The sequence below is a fragment of the Gigantopelta aegis genome, chromosome 14, assembly GCF_016097555.1.
Source record: "Gigantopelta aegis isolate Gae_Host chromosome 14, Gae_host_genome, whole genome shotgun sequence".
NCBI lineage: Eukaryota > Metazoa > Mollusca > Gastropoda > Neomphalida > Peltospiridae > Gigantopelta > Gigantopelta aegis.
The window spans coordinates 6,645,647-6,668,620 of NC_054712.1; the positions used below are offsets into that span (position 1 = coordinate 6,645,647).

The window sequence follows — 22,974 nt, forward strand, 5'->3', positions numbered from 1 at the left end:
TGACATTTACCTTTTGATTATTTTTAGCAATGTGTAAATTCACTGTCAAAAGATCTGTTACCGACCAAAAACATTTTACAAAAGAAAGGAATATTTGTTTAATGACACATCAGTACATTTTAAAAACACCAGGCAGCTATTTGGTGTCTAGGATATGGTTATCTTAACACTTGATCGAGGGAGGCAGAGGAAACACACTGGTGCCACATAGGTCAGGTCATATGGTTTAACGTGCAGATTCAGAACAAGCTGTTGTAGCGCACACCTGTCATGAGCGCAGATATCGGCCTGGGCCAGCTCCTTCACCCAGGACAGGAAAAGGGTTTGGGATGGGTTGGAGAGGGGACTGTCCGCGCTGGCAAGTGCAAGAGAGCACCAGCAGCCCGACCCACTTCGGTAGCAGGTGGGGTCATTTGCTGTGCTATGGAATTTTGAATATTCTGTAGGATTAAGTCAAAAGGGTAAAACTGTGCACAAATGTCTTGAATAAAGGCACATTTTGGAACAGTTCATCGAAAGACAAAGGAGAGCTACAGAATAAGTAAGCAGCAATGGATCCTTTATATACAACTCCCCCATAAACAGGACAACATATACAATGGCCTTATGACATATCAATCATAGGAAATTGTGATAGCAAAAAAACCCTCCATCAAGTTGGATCGATCCTGCTACCCATCGCACCTCAGGTGAGCACTCTACAACTGGGCTACATCCTGGCCCCAGCCTGCACCCCCCCCCCCCCCCCCCCCCCCCCCCCCCCCCCACCTACTGCCCAACAACTGGAGTGAAAGTTAAACATTTGTTTTGTTTATTGATACCACTATTTATACTGATTTATTAACCATCAGCTACTGAATGTCGAACATTTGCTAATTTGACATATAATCTTAGAGAGGAAACCTGCCACATTTACACTGATTTATTAACCATCAGCTACTGAATGTCGAACATTTGCTAATTTGACATATAATCTTAGAGAGGAAACCTGCCACATTTACACTGATTTATTAACCATCAGCTACTGAATGTCGAACATTTGCTAATTTGACATATAATCTTAGAGAGGAAACCTGCCACATTTACACTGATTTATTAACCATCAGCTACTGAATGTCGAACATTTGCTAATTTGACATATAATCTTAGAGAGGAAACCTGCCATTTACACTGCCATCAGCTACTGAATGTCGAACATTTGCTAATTTGACATATAATCTTAGAGAGGAAACCTGCCACATTTACACTGATTTATTAACCATCAGCTACTGAATGTCGAACATTTGCTAATTTGACATATAATCTTAGAGAGGAAACCTGCCACATTTACACTGATTTATTAACCATCAGCTACTGAATGTCGAACATTTGCTAATTTGACATATAATCTTAGAGAGGAAACCTGCAACATTTTTCAATTAGTAGCAAGAGATCTTTTATATGCACCATCCCACAGACAGGATAACATATACCATGACCTTTGATATACCGGTCGTGGTGCACTGACTGCAACAAAAAATAGGCCAATGGGCCCACCGACAGGGATCGATCCTAGTCTGTGCGCACATCAAGGGAGTGCTTTACCACTGGGCCGGGTCCCACCCCTCAGTAACTAGAGTGAATGCCTTTAACACTGACTGACTTCCCTGCACGTACTTTAAAGAGAATACTTCTACATTCGGACGACAGTGTGAGCGTGGCGAGCAGTCCGAACACGGTGGACATGAGCGCCGATTCTCTGCCCAGCTCCTTGCCGGCCAGTTTGATGACACAGTGAACCAGTGAGTTGCTGCTCAGAGTTTTAACACTCCCCCCACCGGGGACAGACGACAATGTCGTGTAAGCCAGTGAGCCACACGCTGAAAGAAAATAAAATAAAAATAAGAATTCTACTGAATTAAAAAAAAAAAAATCCGTCTATCATAAACCAATTCAGTGAATAAATAAAAAGTAAATTAAATTAAATTTTAAAATTTTGATAACATGCACTAAGATGAACATTCACAGAATGATACAACTGTGAACCAAGTTTCAATGATGTAGAAAAGTTACCGAAAAGAAGTAATACTTCAATATTTATAAGTTGTTTTTCATGGGTCGACTTATAAACGGGTCAATAAAAAAAAAAATGTCTTCATGGCTTTAAATTAGGGACTCAACTTATAGCCAAGATCGACTTAAAGGCAGTTTTATTTCGTCAAGGTAAGAAAAAAAACCCCACAAATTAAAAAAACCCTGAAACAAACCCCCCCCCAAAAAACACAACAACAACACACATCCTTTTATAACATAAAGATATATCAGCCACACCCACTAAATTGACTGGTTGACCAACCTGCCGGACAGTGAGCTGTGTAGGTGGTGAGAAGGGAGAGAACTGATGTCATCAAGCCGGGGTCCAGGCAGCACCACGCCCACAGGCGGTGACAGATGTTACCCAGCCCACTGTGATAACTCGCCATCTAAAAAATAAAGTAAAACTAATTAATTAATCATTGACTATTGGGTGTTAAACATTTGGTAATTCTGTCATGTATAGTCTTAGAGAGGAAACCCTCTACATTTTTCCATTAGTAGCTAGGGATATTTTATATGCACCATCCCAGAGACAGGATAGCACATACCCCGGCCTTTGATATACCAGTCGTGGTGCACTGGCAGGAATAAGAAATAACCCAATGGGCCCACCGACAGGAATCAATCCCAAACCGACTGCACATCACACGAGCGCTTTACCACTGGGCTACATCCCACTCCCTGAAAAATAATAAAGTAAAGTTTTGTTGTTTTAACAACACCACTAGAGCACATTTATTTATTAATCATCTGCTACTGGGTGTCAAACATTTGGTAATTTTGATTCGTAGTCTTCAGAGGAAATCTGCTACATTTTTCAGGGGAAGATCCAGGAAATATTGGCAAAAAAAACCCAAACATATTTTTGTCCTTTACACAATCATAATACTAGGTGTGGTATTTCCAAAGTCCTAAAAATATAAAATAAAAAATTAAATTTCACCCTCCCCCACATTTTGAAAACCCCCCAAATTTGGTCGAAAATCTAACATTTATTTTATTATGGCCTTACAATAAATAGTTTTAAAATATTAATGATATCATTTTTTTTATTCAACTCGTATATTCACCTAGTGATTTATAGTGTGGTCATATCAACATAAATTCAGACTGTGATATAATAATCAATATCACCTGACGTGTTATTAATAGAACACATCAAGTTCAAAGTCATCAATAAAAGTCATCGGCAAATTCTACAAGCTGTTTCCTTAATACTATTAAATTCAATAGAAGAAATGTAAGCCTCCATAGCTCAGTGGTTAGAGCACTGGTCTTGTAAACCAGGGGTCGTGAGTTCGATTCTCACTGGGGGCAACAATGGTATCTTTTTGTTCTACTTTTAATACAGTCAAACCCACTTGCAGTAATTGTATAGGCACATGGCAGATGTACAGTATACCAAAAACCAGTCTATTCATTGCAGCCAGATTTTTATAGTATAACCAGCAGTAAACTTTACAAATGCCTGATAAACATAAACATGGACTTCATTATAACAAAGAATGGCAATATTCAAAAATAATAATAAAAATAGCATTCATTATGAATGTTGTACGAATATTTTATTTTATTTTAAATCTGCCGTAATTTAATAGTTACACGTATGTTGCATTATGTTGCAGGTGCTTTTCCTCACCAAAAACCCCAAGCAAAATCCTATTGTATTGTTTTAAGACAATGTTATTAGCATTAATTAATACTGGAAGTAGCATGATCTGCAATTAAAAAAAGGTAAACTTTGTTTTGTTTAACGACACCGCTAGAGAAAATAGATTTATTGATAATCAGCTATTGGATGTCAAACATTGGAGGATTTAGCTCAGTCGGATGAGTGCTCGCTTGGGGTGCTTGTGTCGCAGGATCGAATCACCTCGGTGGATCCATTCAGCTGATTGGGTTTTTTCTCGTTCTAACCAGTGCACAACAACTGGACTAAGGCAGTGGTATGTGTTTTCTTGTCAATGGGAAAGTGCACATAAAAGATCCCTTGATGTATTAGAAAAAATAAAGTGGGTTTTCTCTGATGACTACAAGTCAAAATGACCAAATATTTGACATCCAATAGCCGATGACTAATTAATCAATGTGCTCCAGTGGTGTCGTTAAACAAAACAAACTTCACAGTCTTAAAGAGGAAAACTTCTACATTTATCTATAAGAAGCAAAGGATATTTTATATGCACCATCCCAAAGACAGGATAGCACATACCATGGTACGTTGATATACCAGTCATGGTGCACTGGCTGGAATGAGAAATAGCTTAATAGGTCCACCGATGGGGATCGATCCCAGACTGACCGCGCATCAAGTGAGCACTTTACCACTGGGCAACATCCCGACCCACCAGAACCTGCAATTAAAACCGGTCCAACAAACTCAGCATCTTGTACGAGTTCACAGCTGTTGTTCTTGGATGGGGCATGTGTATTGTAGGAAGTGGACCAGCAGAACTGGATTTCCATGTACAGACAAAATAGATGATAGTTCCATCGGACTATCACAAGAAATAGCTCAATGACAAGGATCGATTCTAGACCGACCGTGCCTCAAGCGAGCACTATACCTCTGGGCTACGTCCTGCCTCCACTAATATAATGGGTATGGCCCCTTTTTGTCAAAATGCATTACTGTATGATTTTCTTAACCCTAAACCTAAACCTAACCCATTTTCTTTCTGGGGGAGGTCCCCCATACTCCTACTGACTGCAGTTGCATTCAACACACACATTGTAAATATTCAATTTCATAGCACCATACCCAAAATGTTCTTTCTGGCAGAATATCAATTACTGTGAGTTACAGTGTTAAATATATAAAAAGGAATTGGTTCATACCTTTACTTTCTCATTCTGGCACATAAAGTTTCTGAGCAGGTCGAAAGTCAAGATAAGTTCTTGTACAAGTGGTTCATCCTGAAAAGAGACAAATTGCTATTAAAGGTTAATTTTATCATAAAATTATGAACTATAAGCTGTGCAGTTTACTTTTTATTCCCAGTAAAGGGTAAAAGAGGTTATTCCCACTTCTGCTTTCACATAAGCATCACTAATTGTCCTACTAAAGTTTATCACACAAGGAACACATTTTTTCATACTATGGAATTTACTACAAGTTATTTATTTCTGAGCCGACTGTTTTCTAAATTGCACACAAAAATAGTATTTTTTTGTTATTTCCAAAACACCTCTACTTTTTGTCTTACATCAAACCAAAATCAAACTATACACCTGGAAAAAAGTATCGCAACACCCAAAACAATCAGGCCTCATATCAAAATTTCAAAATATTTTAAAAGTCTGTTTGTAGGGTCCACAATCATGACCCTTTTGCTACACCATATATTGAGATACGGTCTGCACGTGCTACCGCATGCGGGTAGTGAAACGTGCATTACGGGTACCCCGCACTGGGCAAAACACGTGTTTCAAGCCACCGTTCTTACTGTTAGAAAACTGAGAAGATTTTGTGAATTAATTGATGTTATTAGAATATGGGGCCTCCCCAACTGTCAGATGCTGTCAGATGGCAGGTTATCGGCATGCGGAATGCGGGTATGTCCCTGAGAGCCATCACAAGAAATGTTGGCCATCATGCATCCACCATCAGCCGATTGGTCCGGAAACATCAACAAACCAATGACGTTAAGGACCGTAATCGTTCCGGACGACCACGTGTGACAAGTCATAGGGAAGATACCGCCCTTCTGAGACTCACCAGGATTCATCCGTTCTTGAGAAGTGGCGTGTTGAAACGAGAATGGCTGCCAAATCGCCGTCTTTCAGACAGAATGGTGCAGAATCGACTCAAGGCAGCTGGGTATAGAGCCAGACGACCCGTCCGACGTCCGTTGTTAACCCGTGCTCACATTGCCGCACGGCTGGCCTGGTGTCAACAGCGACGTCCATGGATTTATACACTGGTCGGATGAGAGTCGATTTCTGTTGTTCATGACTGACGGTAGAGCCCGTGTCTGGCGCCAGAGAGGTACAGCTTATGCCCAAAAGCACTTCTTGCAGCAGGTTCCGTTTGGCAGAGGGTCCATAATGGTGTGGGGTTGCATGTCACACGATTGCAAACTCGACCTTGTAACTGTCTGGCAAAATCTAAACGGACAACGCTACCTCACAGACATCTTGGACACGGTTGTTGTGCCACACTTTGATAATCATCCTTTGAACACAAGGCCAATTTTCATGGATGACAATTCTAGGCCGCATCGTGCACGTGTCGTCACTGACTTTCTACACCAGGAGGCAGTCACAATGCTACCCTGGCCTGCCAGGAGTCCAGATTTAAACCCCATAGAGATGATCTGGGACATCATGGGTCGCAGGGTACGTGAGAGGGAGTCTCCAGTACAGAATCTGGTAGAATTGGAACAGACTCTGCAACAGGAATGGAACAGAATACCTCAGCGTCAGATGCAACGTCTCGTACAGTTGATGAGGAGGAGGGTACGGGAAGTTATCGCCGTCGGAGGAGGTTACACCCGTTACTGAGGGTCTGGGAAGTCGATTTTGACGAGGGTTCTGGATTTTATTCTGACTGGAAGGGGTTCCCCACAGGATCTTGATAGAATTTTATGGTTTGTGTACTTGGGTCATTTGTTGAGGACTGGAGGGCAAAATATTGACAGTGACTGCACTTGCGAACTTCACACAACAAAACTTAACAGCACCTCATTTTTTGTAGGTTTTTCATCTTTTGGGGTTCTCAGAATAAAATGCGTGTTTTTGTTTAGTATGTTGTTGAATTTGTAATTTAATTCTTCCCTGAGGTGTATTTCATCCAAAAAATACACTGGCATGATGTTTTTATTTGCATTTCGCATATGATTGACGATAGCATTTGGCTATTATCGAAAAGTTCGGGGTGTTGCGATACTTTTTTCCAGGTGTATATTTACAAAAGATATTTTTGTAGGAGGATGGGACTGACTATAATTACCCATGCTAAACATTCCACACATTATTCAAAAATAAGGATGCTAGCATCATTCAATACGTGACATCATTCATGATCTTCAAGAATTATTTCATGATTAAAACAACAATTTTAATGACAGATTTTCAATAATTTTTATGATTGGAAATGAAAACATTAAGTAATGCGATCTCCTGATGTTTAACTACAACTTGAAAAAACAATTTCTTGTCTGATTTTTTTTTATCTCCACTTCATTATAAACTTAACCTTTAAAGTAATTATTGTAACAGTTAAAGGCAAGGTCGTATGGCTTGCCCTCCCAAATTGTCTAATAAGATACTGCCTGAAAATATATACATTTACTTTAGTCTTGAAACGTAACATTATTTCAACATGTTACATAACGATGTCTTTGCACAGAACAAAAGCAAGTGGACTTAAGGCTGATAGGCACTGGGTTCACAGCCCGGTACCGGCTCCCACCCAAAGAGTTTTACTGGTTCACTGGAGAGGCATAAGACCACTACAGCGACGTCTCTCTCACTAACCATTAACCACTAACCCACTCTCTTGGACAAACAGTCCAGGGGCCTAATTCTTTGAGCATTGCACTACGAGATCACAAAGTTGTAAGAGTTTAGTGAATTAGGCCCCAGGACATCATGCTTGAACTTCAATTGAAAGCAAGCATGAAAACAAATTGCAATGAAATATATTCAAAATGCTTCCATATTAAACATACATTCAGCAAATGTGAAATAACTCATTTAGAGAAGTCACAAAATTGACTTAAGGTTGTACTATACAAAATAAAATCCCATAGGTGACCATGTTAACGTTTGTGTTTAAAACCACTATATGCAATATATCAACAAAGCTATGACCCATAAATATCAGTGCTACAACCCCTACCTGAAAATATTAACTATAGAAATGGTACCTTTCATGGCTCATTTTCGGTGTAACCAGATGTTTTTGCAACATGATCCCTAGTTACAAACAAAATTTGAATACTTTTTTTTTTACAGATACTCCATACATGTTTCAAGCACAAGGCTACTTGACACAGTGGTACTAAATAAAAAATAAAAAAATTTGCCCAGATGAAACTAATTTGTTTTACAACCAATCACAGGACTTGTTTTGTTAACTTCTCTATCAAAAGTTTGGTGCACCTCGAACTTTGACCCAGCCGGAAGTTATTTGGTTTAGTACTACCTTAAGGTCCCCACCCGGGCTAGCTCTGGGAGTGCAGAAAAATTCACCAAATTATCTATTAAACTTAAAAAATGGCAAAAACCCAGTTATTTTCTTTCAAAATAACAATTATTACATGAAATTATTTATCCAAAATAAAATGAAATTTGCCAATTATTTCTAAAATGAGCAATTGGCAAATTTGGCGAGTGCCACGTTTTTGATTATTACAACAAGATGTAAAAGCAGACACACGCACATTAAACAGTGACATATTTTTACCTTTTTCTTCCCTGTTGTCTTCGTCAACTGTAATGTCTCCATATTCAGTTGTGTGTGGATTTTCTGCACATGCTCCAGCGAAATCTCCACCAAACCCACTATAAGACAGAACAACAATTAACATCAATCATAACAAAAACCCTGCTTATTTATATGGTATAACCGTAACAATTATTTTCATTTACTTCCTATTTAAAGTAAATAAATGTATATGATATGACAGGTTATGCTGCACCTCACAAGGATCTTTTTGCACTCAGATCCAGTCGACTACCATACACACATCATGCTAAATGTTGCGTACAAAGATGAATTCCATAAATACAACCACAATGGACATCGCCATCTTTTGTCACTTAACATAGAAGTGGCTATATACACAGCAGCCGTGTATACAGACCAGGCTAATGAGGGTTGGCTATCTATACAGCGGACGTGTATATAGACCTGGCTAATGAGGGCTGGCTATCTAGACAGCGGACGTGCATATAGACCCGGCTAATGAGGGCTGGCTATCTATATGGTGGCCATGTATAGAGACCCGGCTAATGAGGGCTGGCTATCGATATGGCGGTCGTGTATACAGACCCGGTTAATGAGGGCTGGCTATCAATATGGCGGACGTGTATACAGACCCGGCTAATGAGGACTGGCTATCTATATGGCGGTCGTGTATACAGACCCGGCTAATTAGGACTGGCTATCTATATGGCGGTCGTGTATACAGACCCGGCTAATTAGGACTGGCTATCTATATGGCGGTCGTGTATACAGACCCGGCTAATGAGGGCTGGCTATCTAGACGGCAAACATGTATATAGACCTGGCTCATGAGGGCTGGCTATCTATACGGCAGCTGTGTATATAGACCCGGCTAATGAGGGCTGGCTATCTATACGGCGGCCGTGTATACAGACCCGGCTAATGAGGGCTGGCTATCTATATGGCGGTCGTGTATACAGACCCGGCTAATGAGGGCTGGCTATCTATATGGCGGTCGTGTATACAGACCCGGCTAATGAGGACTGGCTATCTATACGGCGGCCGTGTATATAGACCCGGCTAATGAGGGCTGGCTATCTATATGGCGGTCGTATATTGGAGAGAAAACCCAGGGTATGGCCATCACACCCCATCTAAACTTTCCTGTGCAAAGCATGCACATATTACATCTAGTACTGTCATATTTCAAAAAGGTCTCACTTTCCAAAGCGGTTTCTTTGGCTGACTGACTGATGAGAAGCAGAGATTTCAGAGCATTGACAATCGAGGTTCCCTCTGCCGTCTGAGGTTCTTCCGAGTTCTTCAGTGTGACCAGGTCATAGCAGCTAATCAGAGCCTTACATATAACTGACCCAGACGATCTCGTCACCCCATCTTTCTCATCAGAGGCTGAAATCGAAACAAAAAACAACAGAATAATATATAAAGTTAGTTTTGCTTTGTATAAAAACACCACTATAAACACTGATTAATTAAACATCGGCTATTGGATGTCAAACATTTAATACTTCTACATTTCTCCATAAGCAGACAGGCCAGCACTCAGCACATTTTAATTAGTGATATGGTGTCAGACATATGGTGAAGGACCACAAAGATTTTGAGAGAGGAAACCTGCTGCCATCACACCATGGGCTTCTCTTTTTTTTTTTTTTTTTATAGCAGCATGGGATCTTTTATATCCCAGATTTCGACAGATAGGATAGTGCATACTACGGCCAGTTGTGGAGCACTTGCCGAAATGACAAACAGCTCAAATGGGTCCACCGACGAGGATCAATCCAAGACTGACTGCGCTTCAGACCTCTAAGAGTTTATTCCATAAAAAATAACTGCCACATTTACATTAAAATTTTTGCTTTACACTCACTTGGCTTAAGTATAATTTGTAACATTGTCAGTGCAGATTACTTTATACAAACCTTTATGCAATTACAATGAAGCAACTAACAATTAATGGAGGATACACACTTCAGTCAGAATTAAATAGTTGGTTAGGACAATATTAACGAATAATTAAATTTTCTTTGCGTCTATACACTTTATGGCAATCTGATTGGTCCAGAGGTGCTAACTTTTTTTCATTCATATCTCAATGAACTGAAAAAATTAAGCCACGCCTACTACACCCCCCACCCCCCCACTGACTCAAACTACTTTTGTGCAACAAGCCGGATTATTCAGGCAACCATATTTAGATATTTTGAAGAAAACACACGTTAAAGCTACAAAAGCAATAAAAAAATGTATACGATAAATTAATGGAAAATGCTATATCAGAGTAGACATGTAGATCTATACGAATTGATTTAAAACAAAACAATAAACCCTTCGCTAATCATGAAATGAGACTCCGTCGGTGGCCAAAGAAATCATGTAGGAAACTTCATGCATGTAACTTACTTGTAAGCGATGTTCTACAGCTGTTCCACAGACAGCATAAATGTTAGACACATTCTCTTCATTCATTTCATAAAATAAACTAAACACAAATAGAACAATTCCTTCCAATTTAACTAAATGATCCATAAAAATGCACAGCAGCTAGAGGAAATGGCGTCGCTTATCAAAATTACGTCATTTACCAAATGACGTCATTTACAAAAAATCACCTGATTCAAATAATAGTAAATGAACGTTTGCATTCTTACGCGACATAAGTATCAATGAAGTTTACACAAACAATACTACAGGCATATTTAAAGCTAAACAAAATAAATTCAGTTATGTATTGTTAAAGTATGCATATAAATTTAATTATAAGATTTGACAGCAATTATTTTTTGGTTCATGCAAGTATGAACCGAAAAAACAATGTGCACACTTTTGTATGACCTCTACGCTGAGTCACACAGTGTGCACATAATTTTTTTGTTTCATACTTGCATGAACCAAAACATAATTGCGGTCAATTCTTAAATGAATGAATGTTTAAAGTTTAGTGACACCCCAGCACCCAGTGTTAACGAGGTGAGGAGTTTCAAACACCTGGCCGTACCTCTGACACCTGGTGTTTCAAACAGACTGGACAGTGTTCTGGCTGCGGTCTGGTGGTCAGTGTGCTTCAGTGACTGTCTGGCCTCTTCGCAGCACAGCAGTGAGATGAACGACAGACATGCCAGGCGCAGCTCCTTGGTGTCACCGCTCGTCAGCTCCAACACTTTCAACAAGCTCTCTGTTAAAAAACCCACAACATATAATGTGATGCTAAGAGGCAGAAAATAATTGTTTTAAAAAGTTTGTTTTGTTTAACGACACAATTAGAGTACATTGATTTATTAATCATCGGCTATTGGATGTCAAACATTTGGTAATTCTGACATATATTCTTAAAGAGGAAACCCGCTACATTTTTTTCATTAGTAGCAAGGGATCTTTTATATGCACCATCCCACAGATGGCCTTTGATATACCAGTCGTATATTTGGACCAGGCTATAAGTTTGGGAATGGGGAGGCATAATTAGGAAGGAGGGCCAAGTAAATACTGTTTATTATCATTACAAGACCTAGCTTTCATTGACAGCTGATAGATGTTACATCGACAACACATTCTGCCGACAGGACATTAAGTTGATGATAAATTTTTGCAAACAATATATTTTGCTGAATGGACTGTTGGTTGAAAAAACGTTGATAAGCAATCTATCAGTGAAACATCTGCAAGTAAAAAGTCATGCCACTGTTTTCTACAAAGATACTTATTTGGATGAGTATTGTAGTACTGACCTGACAGGTTTGTCCAGATTTTAGCGAATGCGGCTGTGATAGACTGTAGAGCGGGAGAACTCTGTAACTGCAGCAGCGATGTCAGGAACGTCAACACAGACGTCCACAGCTTGTTGCTCTCAAATATCAGGTCGCTGTGACCTGAACAAAAATCAACAAATCAAGTGTTACTTATCTCACAGCACTATCAGTTATTAATATTGTTGATAGTTCATCATATTCATTGTAAAGTGTAAATACTTTATGATAAGAAAGAAAAAAGAACCCTAACACTGCTATTTGATCTGGGATAATAAATATTTATTTTTAAAAAAAGAAAAAAAAAAAAGAAGAAAGACAATATGGTAGCCCCCAGTTAGCAGGTAAAAAATGAAAAGAAGAGAAGAGGAATGTTGTTCATTATTTGTACTGTGCTACCTCCTGGCCCTTTGTACTGTGCTACCTCCTGTCCCTTTGTACTGTGCTACCTCCTGGCCCTTTGTACTGTGCTACCTCCTGGCCCTTTGTACTGTGCTACCTCCTGACCCTTTGTACTGTGCTACCTCCTGACCCTTTGTACTGTGCTACCTCCTGACCCTTTGTACTGTGCTACCTCCTAGCCCTTTGTACTGTGCTACCTCCTAGCCTTTGTACTCTGCATGTACATAGAAGGTTTATGCTGTACAATAGAACTTATTATCAATTTGCTGAATTTGGTCTCAAAAAATATTTGGTTAAATGCTAGTTTCAATCAGCCAAACAAAATACAACAAATTTAAGATTCTTGAAAGAAGAAATTGGTGGAAGTGACATGTGTACGAAATCTTCAAAGGGGATTCAATAGTTCGAATGAAATTATGAATGTGTGCCACCAATGTCACGACAAAATAAACAGAGAATCAGCCAAGATAGCGGTAAATCTACCAAACGACTTTCTAATTATCTTCTTGGTGAATTAGCAATGAAATATATCATGTGGTGGTGATTAATGAATATGTCAACTTAAACCGTGACATAAAACAGACAACATATCTACAAAACGATTTTATAATTAGTTTTTTGTTTTTAGTGAATTAGTAATAAAATATATTCACCAAATTCAACTTTAATTCGCTTTTGGTGATTTGGTGAATACAAGATCTTTACACCCTAAATTAAAATAAAATATCAGTTTTGTTTACCTTCACACTGAATGAGAAGAAGAGAAGCCAAGGCGGCCATTGCTTCTTTGTCGGTTAGTATCTCCAGCCTTGTGGGAGTGTCGTACACAACGCAGACCCGCAGCAGCCCTATGATGCTGTCGTTCATCAGGACGAGGTCTCGGAATGACAGCTCGCTCGGTCCCGCACTCTCGCCCGACGTGATGTGCTTACAGCACTCATCTAGCAGAGCCGGATTTAACAAGCTGACAAGAAACAAAATTAAGTACGATAATTTATATATCGTATATATATATATGTCACCCAATTCTTATTTTATAGCCTCCCGGGAACTGGCTCCCACCCAAAGCGAGTTTAATGACTCAATGGGTAGGTGTAAGGCCATTACACACTAGGGCCTCCACGAGTGCAAAATACTGGACTCGAGTACTCAAAGGTTGAACTCGATCCAGACCCGAATACCTGATACACTAGATGATGATAAAGACAGTGAAATGGCATTATGCATCTTAATTCCAGCGCTGAACATGGATGCCGAATCATGTCATTGTATTGAATTCCACACATTCGACTTTTGTTTTCCCTCTATGTCTTATAGCTCTATATGTTACCGGCGGCAAACATATGGCAAAATGATGTAAAAAAAATAGAATTAAATGAGAGTGCTCTTCCTTGCACGGGTACTCGAGTACTGTATACGGGCTCGAGTCTTGCTAGATTCGGCGTGCCCAAGTACTCGTGGAGACCCTACTGTACACCGACCTCTCTCTCTCTCACTAACCACTAACAACTAACTCATTGTCCTGGACAGATATTCCAGATAGCTGAGGTGTTTGCCCAGTACAGTTTACTTGAACTTTAAATGGATATAAGCACATCACATCAAGAAATGAAAATATTTTATAGAAAGTGCTATATATGCGATCATTCTTGTGACAGTGCTGAATTAATAAGACATAGAAACAACATTAATCATCTACAAGGTTGTTTTTTGTTGTTTTTTTGTTTAACGACACCACTAGAGCTCATTGATTTATTAATCATTGACTATTGGATTTTAAACATTTGGTAATTTTGACATATAGTCTTAGAGAGGAAACCTGCTGCATGTTTCCATTAGTAGCAAGGGATCTTTTATATGCACCATCCCACAGACAGGATAGCACATACCACAGTCTTTGATATACCAGTTATGGTGCACTGGATGAAATGGAAGAAAATGTTTTATTTAACGATGCACTCAACACATTTTATTTACGGTTATATGGCATAAGACATATGGTTATGGACCACACATATATTGATAGAGGAAACACGTTGTCGCCACTTCATAGGCTACTCTTTTCGATTAGCAGCAAGGGATCTTTTATATATATGCACCATCCCACAGACAGGATAGCACATACCCCAGTCTTTGATATACCAGCCATGGTGCACTGGATGAAACGAAAACAAAAGTCCTGCCCCATAACACAAAGTACAAGCTCCATAAATAAGTCTTGGAAAAGACACTTAATTTGTTTTATTAAACCTGGATTTTTTCCAGGATATTTAAGACATAGAACACTACATTCATGTCCGCTAGATACCATATATTTCACAACTTGTTGTTTAAAAACGTATCCAACTCGGTTCGTTCATCAGATACATTTTGAAACAATTTGTTTAAAGATAAATAATATCTAACGGCCACTTATGTCGTATTCTCTATGTTCCTAGTGAGGAGTGAAATGAAACACTTGCTGTTAGCATATCAGTGAGAGCCTTAACTGAATGTAACCAAGGCAACAATGCTAAGATGTCTGCCCAGGACAGTGAAAGAAGGAAGGAATGTTTTATTTAACGACACACTCAACACATTTTAATTACTGTTATATGCCATCACACCACAAAGATAAATAAAGAGGAAAAACGCTGCTGCCACACAAAGGGCTACTCTTTCCTATTAGTAGCAAAGGATCTATTCTATGTTGTATCCCACAGACAAGAGGGTACCTACCATAGCCTTTAATATACCAGTTGTGGGGCACTGGCTGGAAGGAACAAGAAATAGCCCAATGGGTCCACTGACTGAGATCAATCCTATACCGATCGCGTATCAGGGGTGCATTTTACCACTGGACTACATCCCCCCCCCTCGACTGCATATCAGGTGAACACTTTACCACTGGACTACGTCCCCCCCCTCGACTGCATATCAGGTGAACACTTTACAACTGGGCTACGTCCCCCCCCCCACCCTCGACTGCATATCAGGTGAACACTTTACCACTGGGCTACGTCCCCCCCTCCCACCCCCGACTGCATATTAGGTGAACACTTTACCACTGGACTACGTCCCCCCCTACCCCCCCGACTGCATATCAGGTGAACACTTTACCACGTCCCCCCCCCCTACCCCCCGACTGCGTATCAGGTGAACACTTTACCACTGGACTATGCCCCCCCCCCCCCCGACTGCATATCAGGTGAACACTTTACAACTGGGCTACGTCCCCCCCCCTCCCCCCGACTGCATATCAGGTCCCCCCCCCCCCTACCCTCGACTGCATATCAGGTGAACACTTTACCACTGGGCTACGTCCCCCCCTACCCCTGACTGCATATCAGGTGAACACTTTACCACTGGACTACGTCCCCCCCCTACCCCCGACTGCATATCAGGTGAACACTTTACCACTGGGCTACGTCCCCCCCCCCCCACCCTCGACTGCATATCAGGTGAACACTTTACCACTGGACTACGTCCCCCCCCCCTACCCTCGACTGCATATCAGGTGAACACTTTACCACTGGACTACGTCCCCCCCTACCCCGTATCAGGTGAACACTTTACGACTGGACTACGTCCCCCCCTACCCCTCCGACTGCGTATCAGGTGAACACTTTACCACTGGGCTACGTCCCCCCCCCCCCCCCCCCCCCCCCGACTGCGTATCAGGTGAACACTTTACCACTGGGCTACGTCCCCCCCCCCCCCTCCCCCGACTGCCCCAGGTGAACACTTTACCACTGGACTACGTCCCCCCCTACCCCCCCGACTGGATCAGGTGAACACTTTACGACTGGACTACGTCCCCCCCCTCCCCCCCGACTGCGTATCAGGTGAACACTTTACCACTGGACTACGTCCCCCCCCTACCCCCCCGACTGCGTATCAGGTGAACACTTTACCACTGGACTACGTCCCCCCCCCCCCCCTACCCCCGACTGCATATCAGGTGAACACTTTACCACTGGGCTACGTCCCCCCCTACCCCCCCGACTGCGTATCAGGTGAACACTTTACGACTGGACTACGTCCCCCCCCATCCCCCCCGACTGCGTATCAGGTGAACACTTTACGACTGGACTACGTCCCCCCCTACCCCCCCCGACTGCGTATCAGGTGAACACTTTACGACTGGACTACGCCCCCCCCTACCCCCCCGACTGCGTATCAGGTGAACACTTTACGACTGGACTACGTCCCCCCCCTACCCCCTGACTGCGTATCAGGTGAACACTTTACCACTGGACTACGTCCCCCCCTACCCCCCCGACTGCGTATCAGGTGAACACTTTACCACTGGACTACGTCCCCCCCTCCCCCCCCGACTGCGTATCAGGTGAACACTTTACCACTGGACTACGTCCCCCCTACCCCCCCGACTGCATATCAGGTGAACACTTTACCACTGGACTACGTCCCCCCCCCCCCCCACCCCCCCGACTGCGTATCAGGTGAACACTTTACCACTGGACTACATCCCATCTCACCCAGGACAGTGTGTTTGAACCTTAATTGAATATAAGCAGGAAAATCTAATGAAATGAAATTAATTCAAACTCGTACCTGGTGAGGAGAGGGATGAATCCCTCCTGTCTGAGACTGTGGAATGTGTCGTGTGGTGCCAACACGGCCAGGTTCTGTAGCAGGTGACTCACGGCTGACACGAGACACGGAGTCGTCACACTCTGGTACTCCAAAATCGGCTCCATCTCCTGGGTTGTGTCTGAAACAAACAATCTTCAATTGTACACGTCTGACAAACATCTACAGATGTTCGTTCACAGCTCGCCATTACTGTATTCAATTGTACACGTCTAACAAACATCTACAGATGTTCATTCACAGCTCGCCATTACCGTATTCAAATCAGTCTTTATTTCTTTTTTTTTCTAAAGTTTTTTAAACAAAATATAACTTTAAATTCCACAAACAGATCACACTAAGGATAAGTATTAAGTGAATTTTTTTTATTTTTTTTTTATATAAGTTCTAGGCATAACATACATTTTTATTAGGATAATCAGATTTACTAGGATGTCCCATGTCTGCTTTCTCTCTATTTGGGTTTGAAAAATGTAGGTTAAAAACGACCATTTTCAGTTTGGAAATGTTTTCCAATGGCAAAGTTGGATGCAAAAGAGTTAAAATTGTGACTTTGAGAGTTAATGTGGTAATAAATAAATCTGTTAACCAGATGAACAGAAAGGCTCACCAAATCCCGACCGCGGAGTACCCGAGCTGACGGATGTCATCGGAGTCTGTTGAGACTGGCTCATGTGACGTGCTTGGCTACTGGAACCCGACACCTTTAAATATAAAACAAAATATCAGTCTTCTGGGGTTTTAATTCATTCATTCATTCATTTTACAGTCTAACATTGGCTATTGGAACTCGACAAAATATCAGTCTTCTGGGGTTTTAATTAAGTTAATTAATTAATTTACTCATTGATTCATTTTAGGGATTATCATGCTTGACTACTGGAACCAGGCCATAGGATTTCAATCTTCACGTGAAACACTTTTTCGGTTCCGTGCTTTGTGATCGTGGGAACCCATCAGAAATTGTTTTTAGGTCGCTTGATGCGTGGTTGGTCTGGGATCAATCCCCGTCGGTGGACCCATTGAACTCTTTCTCGTTCCAGCCAGTGCTACACAACTGGTATAACAAAGGCTGTGGTATGTACTATCCTGTCCGTGGGATGGTGCATATGAAAGATCCCTTGCTGCTGGTTGAGGGGAGTAGCCCATGAAGTGGTGACAGCGGGTTTCTTTTCTCGATGCCTGTGTGGTCCTTAACCATATGTCCGATGCCATATAACCGTAAATAAAATGTGTTGAGTGCGTCGTTAAATAAAACATTTCCTTCCTTCCTTCCTGTTTTTAGGTTCCGCTGAATAGTCGGACTCGATATAATAATCATGGGAAACGAAATTTTGATTCGGTGATGATACAGACATGCTACCAGAAACAATCGTTTCCGTGATATCTGAAGGCCTGTGGAACCCAATACCTTTAAATTATATAGAATCAAATACCAGTTTTCAATGTTTTTAATTAATTAATTAATTCATTCATTTTTTTTGGTGGGGCGGGACATAGCCAATGCTGCACTATTGATATAAAAAAGCTGTGGTATGTACTATCTTGTATGTGTCACGGTGCATATAAAGAATTCCTTGCAGTGGGTTTCCTCTCTCATTATCTGTATGATCCTTAACCAAATGTCCAATGCCATATGACTGTAGATAAAAATCTGTTAAGTTTGTCATTAAATAAAACATTTTTGTTTTTCATTTATTCATTCAATCATTCATTCAATCATTCATTCATGAATGCATTCATTCATTCATTCATTATCTTTTCTGACACCCAATAGCAGATGTGTATTTCTGTGCAGGGGTGCCATTAAACATTCATTCATAGATTCATTTTCATTCATTCATTCATTCATTCATTCATTCATTCATTCATTCATTTTATTGTTTCCGAAGTATGTACATTTTCTGTTTTACATAAAATTCAACACTGAATTTGCCCAAATTTATAATGTAAACAAGAATTTAAAAAGATGTAATAGATGAAAATATTTGACACTGCATAATAATAACTAGGGCTAGTGCTTTTAATTAAACTCAGTGATTCATTCATTCATTCGTTCGTTCGTTCGTTCGTTCCTTTCTTTCTTTCTTTCTTTCTTTCTTTCGTTCGTTCGTTCGTTCATTCTACAGTATTACATGCTTCACTTTTGGAACTATTATGACACTGAAATAACTCAACTATATGTATTGAGTTATTTCATCTCCACAAGTCACAAAATGTTACAGTGATTGAGAAGTGCTCACCTGTTCACTTGGTGCAGACTGGAAGGTTGGGTTACGAGACGAACCTTGAGATCTGTCTGTTCTGTTCACACTCGCAGCTAAACAGAGAAAAACATACAGTTTAAATTAAACAACATCATATTAATAAATAAAAAAAAGAAACACAAAGGCATAGTCTTTCCTATTGACATGACAGCACATACCACAACCTTTGGAATCACTAGACTGGTTGGAATAGGGAGGTGGAAACATACCCAATGTACTGAGCATTGTCTCCGGGCTTGTCATAGATAGCAGCTGAATTTTCCCACAAACATGACAGCACACACCACAACCTTTGAAATACAAATCACAGAAGTTACCAGTTGGAATGGGAAAAACTACCTTATGTGCTGAGCATCGTCTCCGATCTTGTCACATATAGCAGCCACATTTTCCCAGACATTGCAGCACATACCACAGCCTTTCAAATACCAATCATTGGAGCAACTGGTTAAAATGGGGGAAAAAGCATGCCAATGTGCTGAGCTCGTCAGTCCTCAGCCACATTTTCCTACAGACATGACAGCACATACCACAGCTGTTGAAATAACAATCACTGTAGTCATCAGTTGGAATGGAAAAAAGGCATACCAGATGGACTGAACATCATCGCTGAGCTGGTCATGATCCACAGCCATTTTCCCACAGACATGACAGCACATACCATACCCTTTGAAATGCCAATCATAGGAGTCATTAGTTGGAATGGGAAAGCATCATCTCTGAGCTTGTCAGGAATAGCAGCTACATTTTCTCATAGACACAACAGCACATACCAGTTATTGAAATATCTGGAATGGGAAAAAATACCGTATGTGCTGAGCATCGTCTCAGAGCTTGTCACTGATAACAGCTACATTTTCCAACAGACAGTGCTGCACATACCACAGTTTTTGAAACACCAATCATTGGAGCCACTGGTTGGAATGGAAAGAAAGCATACCCGACGTGCTGAGCGTCGTCTCCGAGCTTGCCGTGGACAGCAGCTGCATTTCCAACGTGATGCTGATGGGCTGCACCAGCGTGTGGGGGTAGAAGTTGGACAGCAGCGTCAACATCTCCTTGTAAAAGTGACTGTGGTTCAGGAGCGCAACCAGCGCCGTCAGACCGACCAGCACGACGTCATACTCAGAGTCGACGACCACGGGGCCCTGCCAGCATGGAGTGCCACTGTCCACGGTGCCACTTTGCATCGTCTCCGACGTCAGATTCACCAAGAGCAGAGCAGCCTGAAACACAATACAAGAGATCAGATTAATATAAAAAGACTATATGTCAAAATTACCAAATGTTCGATATCCAATAACCGATGATTAATAAATCAATGAGCTCTAGTGGTGTCATTAAACAAAACAAACTTTACCTTTTACTATCTCATTGCAATTGTATTATTATAAAATATATCAAGTCAATCATAAATTGCTTCTTTTTTTTTTTTTAGAAAACATTCGGGAGGCAGGATGGAGTATATACTGCTGAAAGTGTTATTTTTAATTATTATTTACACTAATTTACATAAATTAATTAGGTTCCAAGTACTGTTCCAAGATGCACACAATGTAATGAATTTCCATGGACATCAAAGACAAAAAGTTTGTTTTGTTTAACGACACCACTAGAAGAGCACATTGATTAATTAATCATCGGCTATTGGATGTCAAACATTTGGCAATTCTGACTTGTAGTCATCAGAGGAAACCTGCTACTTTTTTTCCTAATGCAGAAAGGTATCTTTTATATGCACTTTCCCACTGATAGGAAAGCACATACCACAGCCTTTGACCAATTGTCGTGCACTGGTTGGAATGAGAGAAAAAAAATATCAGTTGAATGGATCCACTGAGGTGATTCGATCCTGCGACGCAAGCACCTCAAGCGAGCACTCAACCGAATGAGCTAAATCCTGCACCTGGACATCAAAGAGAGACCATCACAGCTCCTCTGTTTACCTGTTGCCGGACCATGCTGCATTCAGACTGGTCAAGCAGCATACTGAAGGCCGCGCCCCAGATACCTCCTGGAATGTGTTTACAGTTGGCCGTGATCATCAAACGGCCTGTCTCCGTGGAGGTCAAGGTCACAGCTATTCCAAGACCTGCAGATCTCACCTGAAAGCAAACATCAACAATTGATTGAAAAAAATATAGAGAGATTATTATACGAGCTTGTGTGTCGTACTGATTTTATGAAACGAGTGTTAGGATTCATGTATTACCCTCGCTCTCGCTCAAGCAATACAAAAATCCTGAAACTCGTTTCATAAAATCAGTACGACTCGCATACGAGTGTAATAATTTCTTTATTATCCATATTATTATTGTTGTTTTCAGACTTTACTTTTGCAATGCTTCTTATTTATTGCACTCGTTTATTTTGTGCAAGAACATACCACTTGATCAACACAGTCTTATGGAATATATACTTGTGCAAAATATACTTGTGCAATAAATAGGAAGCGAAAAAAATGTATGAGAAGTTCTGTATGCTTATGTAACTGTACTTCAGGGTCCCTGTACGCCCAGAGAGTGAGCATCCAGTTCAGTCCTGGTTCACCCACAGCGTCTGTTCTCTGACTGCAGTACAACCACTGCTTCACCCAGTTCTGAAAACAAACAAACAAGAGTAACGGTGAGGTACATGTTACGCCTGTTAAAGGTAGGTGACCTAGTTATGGGTAATGCAAGACACCACCATCCCAAGTTGTACTTGCATGTAAGGTTTGATGATCAAGTATAAATTGATAAGAAAGATATGGCCCAGACAAGGATTTCCTTTAATGTGCAGTCATGTGTAAAAAGTAGGTCGCTGTGACCCAGTTATGGTATGCTCCTAAGGTATACCAATACAAGGTTTGATGATCCTATATAAATTGATAAGAAAGATATGCTCCGGAAACAAAATGTTTATGAATGGATGGACGAACGAACAGACAGATGGATGGACAATGCCATACCATAAGACGAGCTGTATAAGACAAGCTGTCAAAGATGAGCTGTCAAAGAAAGAAAAGGCAGATTTCATATATGAGTTACAAACTGTATTTGTTACCTTATCAGATGAAACTGCCATTATATAAGTTACAAACTGTATTTGCTACCTTATCATCAGATGAAACTGCCATTATATGAGTTACAAACTGTATTTGCTACCTTATCATCAGATGAAACTGCCATTATATGAGTTACAAACTGAATTTGCTACCTTATCATCAGATGAAACTGCCATTATATGAGTTACAAACTGTATTTGCTACCTTATCATCAGATGAAACTGCCATTATATGAGTTACAAACTGTATTTGCTACCTTATCATCGGATGAAACTGCCATTATATGAGTTACAAACTGTATTAGCTACCTTATCATCGGATGAAACTGCCATTATATGAGTGACAAACTGTATTAGCTACCTTATCATCGGATGAAACTGCCATTACATGAGTTACAAACTGTATTTGCTACCTTATCATCGGATCAAACTG

The 22,974-nt window shown here is 40.7% G+C and overlaps 1 protein-coding gene and 1 non-coding gene across 2 annotated transcripts in view; one reads left to right on the plus strand and one right to left on the minus strand.

Annotated features, from left to right (window-relative positions):
* Positions 1–22,974, minus strand: part of LOC121388202 (rotatin-like) — a 75,285-nt gene that overhangs the window by 6,383 nt on the left and 45,928 nt on the right. The window contains exons 30-43 of the mRNA XM_041519470.1: positions 21,994–22,095; positions 21,443–21,601; positions 20,437–20,722; positions 19,473–19,549; positions 17,840–17,933; positions 17,191–17,350; positions 13,377–13,600; positions 12,217–12,357; positions 11,487–11,663; positions 9,689–9,877; positions 8,486–8,583; positions 4,915–4,992; positions 2,336–2,462; positions 1,657–1,859 (exon numbers count right to left, since the gene is read on the minus strand). Of these exons, the coding sequence (XP_041375404.1) occupies positions 1,657–1,859; positions 2,336–2,462; positions 4,915–4,992; positions 8,486–8,583; positions 9,689–9,877; positions 11,487–11,663; positions 12,217–12,357; positions 13,377–13,600; positions 17,191–17,350; positions 17,840–17,933; positions 19,473–19,549; positions 20,437–20,722; positions 21,443–21,601; positions 21,994–22,095 (2,115 nt within the window). The remainder of the gene's footprint in view (positions 1–1,656; positions 1,860–2,335; positions 2,463–4,914; positions 4,993–8,485; positions 8,584–9,688; positions 9,878–11,486; positions 11,664–12,216; positions 12,358–13,376; positions 13,601–17,190; positions 17,351–17,839; positions 17,934–19,472; positions 19,550–20,436; positions 20,723–21,442; positions 21,602–21,993; positions 22,096–22,974) is intronic.
* Trnat-ugu lies at positions 3,321–3,393 on the plus strand. Its single transcript has one exon. It is a non-coding gene; the product is annotated as a tRNA-Thr (tRNA).